Source organism: Temnothorax curvispinosus, unplaced genomic scaffold (genome assembly GCF_003070985.1).
Source record: "Temnothorax curvispinosus isolate PA1 unplaced genomic scaffold, ASM307098v1 QBEX01011069.1, whole genome shotgun sequence".
In the NCBI taxonomy this organism is placed as follows: domain Eukaryota; kingdom Metazoa; phylum Arthropoda; class Insecta; order Hymenoptera; family Formicidae; genus Temnothorax; species Temnothorax curvispinosus.
In genome coordinates, this window is record NW_020220849.1 from 1 (window position 1) to 4,241 (window position 4,241).

The 4,241-nt window shown below is 35.8% G+C and overlaps 1 protein-coding gene across 1 annotated transcript; it reads right to left on the reverse strand.

Annotated features, from left to right (window-relative positions):
• Positions 1–444: 444 nt before the first annotated feature.
• On the reverse strand, positions 445–2,101 carry LOC112461098 (tRNA pseudouridine(38/39) synthase; the record flags this gene model as incomplete). Its single annotated transcript, XM_025026182.1, has 6 exons — positions 2,054–2,101; positions 1,892–1,984; positions 1,676–1,809; positions 1,032–1,600; positions 662–953; positions 445–581 (listed from the first exon to the last, which is right to left on the reverse strand). Coding segments are annotated over exons 2-6 (1,207 nt in total), but the record flags the coding sequence as incomplete, so codon positions are not given.
• Positions 2,102–4,241: the final 2,140 nt, after the last annotated feature.

Below are 4,241 nucleotides of genomic sequence, written 5' to 3' on the forward strand. Positions count from 1 at the left end.
GACGAGAAGAAACATTTTGCTCGTGAATCAAATTTTGGACAGGCTTAACTTAATCTATTCAGTTACTATACTGTTGATAGAATGTACATTTAGGAACTTGTAATCTTAAGTATAGAACACGTCCAAACGCGGCGACATTGTGTTTAGTATAGTATTAAAAAGAGAAGAACGTGAAATTACATACACATGATCATCAAAATATTTTGAATGTCTGTATTATAGTCGAATACAAAGTATATTAAGACTTAAAACAGTGTATTTGTATGCATTATTTCCAAATTAATAAACGTAGGCTATGCTATAGATACGTAATAAAGTAAACCAAAGTAAAATAAAGAAAAACCATTTTTGAATAGTATATTGAAAAAGTTTGAACTTGAGTCTCGACTTTATCAACAAATTTATATTCACTAGCTTTGGTAAAATTAATCATCATACACTTACCACACATTTCTCGTTTCATTAATGGTTGATATATTTTTGATTGTACTCCGAGAAGCAGGCAATCACTTTGAAAATTAGTACTTACACAGTTGACGAAATTTTCCAATTCCATCAACATATTTTTAATCATTGTAGATCTGCATATAATGAAAAAGGAACTTGATTACAAAATCGATCTCATGTACGATTATGTGGATTTCTTTCTCAATAAACATACTTTATAGTATTCAGAGCCCAATCCTGTTGTAATATTTTGATAGTGTGTAATAATTCATCTTCGTCGATAAACCATTTTACGTTTTCATAATCACAATACCAGAGATTCAATGGAACTTGATGAGCCATAGTGTACTGCGGCTTCTGCGGGCAAGTCTCAATGTCCAGGAGCTTCAAGATTATTTCAGGCTCCTCTTTCCTTTGTCCAACCAACAACAAGATGCCCATTAAACAACGAATTTGATGCCACAGAAAGGCTTGGCTCGTAATTTCTAATTCACACATATCGTAGCCTTCAAAATAAAGTAAGAATTCACTATACATTGTATATCGTTAGAAGATAATAAGCAACTGAAGAAATTGAACATTACCTGTAGATTTTTCCACGTTGTCATCACTAACGACGATTACTCTTGCATCAATTACAGTTCTTTTAAAATTAACTACGCCATTGGCTACGTCCATTTTACAAATATTACGAAAGTCATGATCTCCTATAACATACTTGGCAGCTTTGTTCATGGCATCTATATCTAAATTGCCTCTTGGGAAGAAGTACTTGTATTTTCTATACTTGCAGTCGAATCTTGCGGAGAAATTGAATGCGACAGGACACCATGCTGTACACCTTATATTCGCTGGCAGCAATCTGTTCAACATTTTACAATAAGGCAACTCATCCGGCAAGTTGTCTTGATTCTCTAGTTCCAGTCTACTCCGCACATCCAACGATACAACTTGAGAGAACGAGCTAACACCTTTATCGGTTCGTCCACAACGATGGTAATTTGCGCTTTCGCGGGATTCGATGCAGCAGCTTTTTAACAAAGCTGCGAATAGATGATGCTCAATAGTATCGCTGTTATCGTCTTGTACGGTGAAACCGTGATAATCCCAACCGAGGTAATAAAACTTTAGCAGAATGTGCCTCTTGTGACACCTACGATTGAAATTGTAGGACATCACTAGTATGAAAGAGAAACAAGTGACACAAGTTCAAGAGCAACATATTTACCGTGAAAAATCAAACGATCTTCTTACTTTCTTTGGCGTCTTCTCTTTCTTCAGTTCAGTGTCCGTACTTTTCGCGATCGATAATTTCAGTTGCTCGTTGTGAGCCTCCAATCGCAATATCTTATCGATCAATTCCTGCAAGCCACAAACGTGCAAATGTAATAAGTATGTAACGATATAAATACGCCAAGTGTCACACAATTACGTGTTTACAAACCGATTTATCGAGCATCTCCAACTGCTCTCTCGTGCTTTTTCCCATTTTAGCACGTTTCCGCGGAACCTTTGCCATAATCGTGTCGTCGCAACACTGAAAATAAACTGCAATAAATGCACAGGAATGTATTCGCAGATCTTTTATCTGTCGAATAAATTTTACGAGCGTCGAAAGTATGGGTTATGTTATGCACGCTACACGTGTTTCAGCGCATGTGAGTCGAGTCATGTGACTTCTGTCAGAGGACAGAGTGTCAGAGAGACAGAGAAAAGCCTGACCCGAGAATGGAGTAGAAGATACGATGCTCGCATTTTGAATGGAATGGTATCCGTCTATACATCAGTTAATTGATTTTATTCCGTGCTATGTCCACAAAATACAATTGCATAACAAAATGTATTATGCACAATACAATAGTAATAATTAAAAATTAAAATAAATAATTTAATATCATGAAAAATAAATAAAATCAGCAAAAGATATGTATAGTATATGTAAAGTTGAAATATACTATTTATTATAACCTGATAATTTCATAGAATTTTAACGATTTATTGATTGATTAGAAGTAAAACTAATCATCTCTATAACAAATAACAATTAATGCGTAAGGTTCAAATCAGTCGCACGGTTGCATTGTCAATAATAGACTCGAATAGACAAAGCGTCTGTAGCGTAAGGGGGGAAAAACGCTGGCGAACTGCGGGAAAAAACGTCAAAATTGGCATCTCCGCTGCTCGAAATAACGCTCCTGTTACTAGAAAAGTATGACATGCGAGGAGGTTGTAGCAGGTATACTATCCCCTCACAGTCAATTGAGTCAATTCTTACATTACCTCCAATACCGACATCCGAACGTCTTATTATCGTAGGTACAATGGTAAAGCAGGGATTGACTGTGAGAGGGTAATATATAATTTTTTTTTTACCTCCTCGTATGTCATTTCTAGGAAGAATTCTGACGATCGACGGATATGCGTAATGCTAGGTCTACAACGCGAGTCGTAAAGTAGTGAGTCGTAAAAGAATTGACCAATCATAGTCGATTATTCTCCTTAACCCTAGAATCCATGACTGGGGTCGATTTCGACCCCTGCCGAACTTTGAACTACGCTCCTGAGCTAGCGAGTGACATTATCGACTCAGGACCTGAACCATAATTCATTTCAACTTTCTAAAAGTAGGGTTATGTCGGGCGCAGCGTTAGTTGTTCGCTAGCAGTGAAGTAGCACAGTCGCAAAGCGGGCGTGGGGTCGATATCGACCCCAGTCGTGACTTGCCGTTTGAGTTTCGTCACGGTAAGCTAATTTTATTTTTTTGCTAGAATCAATATATATCATGTATTATTACGTAATCTGAGCATAAATAGTCATAAATATTATTTAAGACGAAATATCACACAATTTAGTCGGTAAAAATCCCGTTGCCTATAGAAGATTGACATTTCGCAGAAAATGGCTGGGCGATATAATGTTTCATTTTTTTCATATTTTTTACTATTTTGTATCAAATAAAAATGAAATAATACTTAAAATAAAATAGATACTTTTATGGTTTTTTCATCGACTTTTTCCGTATTTCAACTTTGCGAATTTCTTCATCTTTATAGTCCCAAATAAATATACTTTTTGAACAGAACATAGCGATGACAATTTTTTTCTAATAGTCTAATGTGTCCTCTTTAAAACCCCGTTTGAATTTTTAAAATCGGTTGATTACAAAAAAAGATACAAATTTTTGTTTAAAAAAAGAGGTTTTTGCTGATTTTCTGCGTTTTTCAGTCTTTAAATGGATTTTTCACTAACTAAACTTGAGTAAAATTAAATTTACCGTATACCATTCTCTTCGTTATTAAAAAACGAAGAAATTCATGTAGGTTTAAAGGCCCTTTATTTCTGTAGGACCGGTTTTACGATCAAATAAAGCGTGGGGTCGATATTGCCCCCAGTCATGGATTAGAAGGTCAAAAAAATGAGTCATGGATTCTAGGGTTAAATTCGATTGTGATTGGTCAATTTTCTACGACTTACGACCCACGATTCGCATTGTAGACCCCGCCCAAAGCCTTGTGTACATACACGATACTAGAAATCGGTCCGAGTTCGGTTTAAGCCAATAAAACTGCTGCTTTTCTGTAAGAGCATCATCAATAAGCGAGCATCTATTACAAACCGGAGCAATAGTTAAAAAGATTATATGCCCCGCACATTGTGAAAATTAAGAAACAAATCACTATTGGAGTAGACGTACGGAGACGTGGTGTATGTCTCGTCGATGCAAACTATTTAACAACATTGCAAAAAGATTTAAACCACCAAATGGCTTAAGAAAAATTAACAAACTTCTTTGA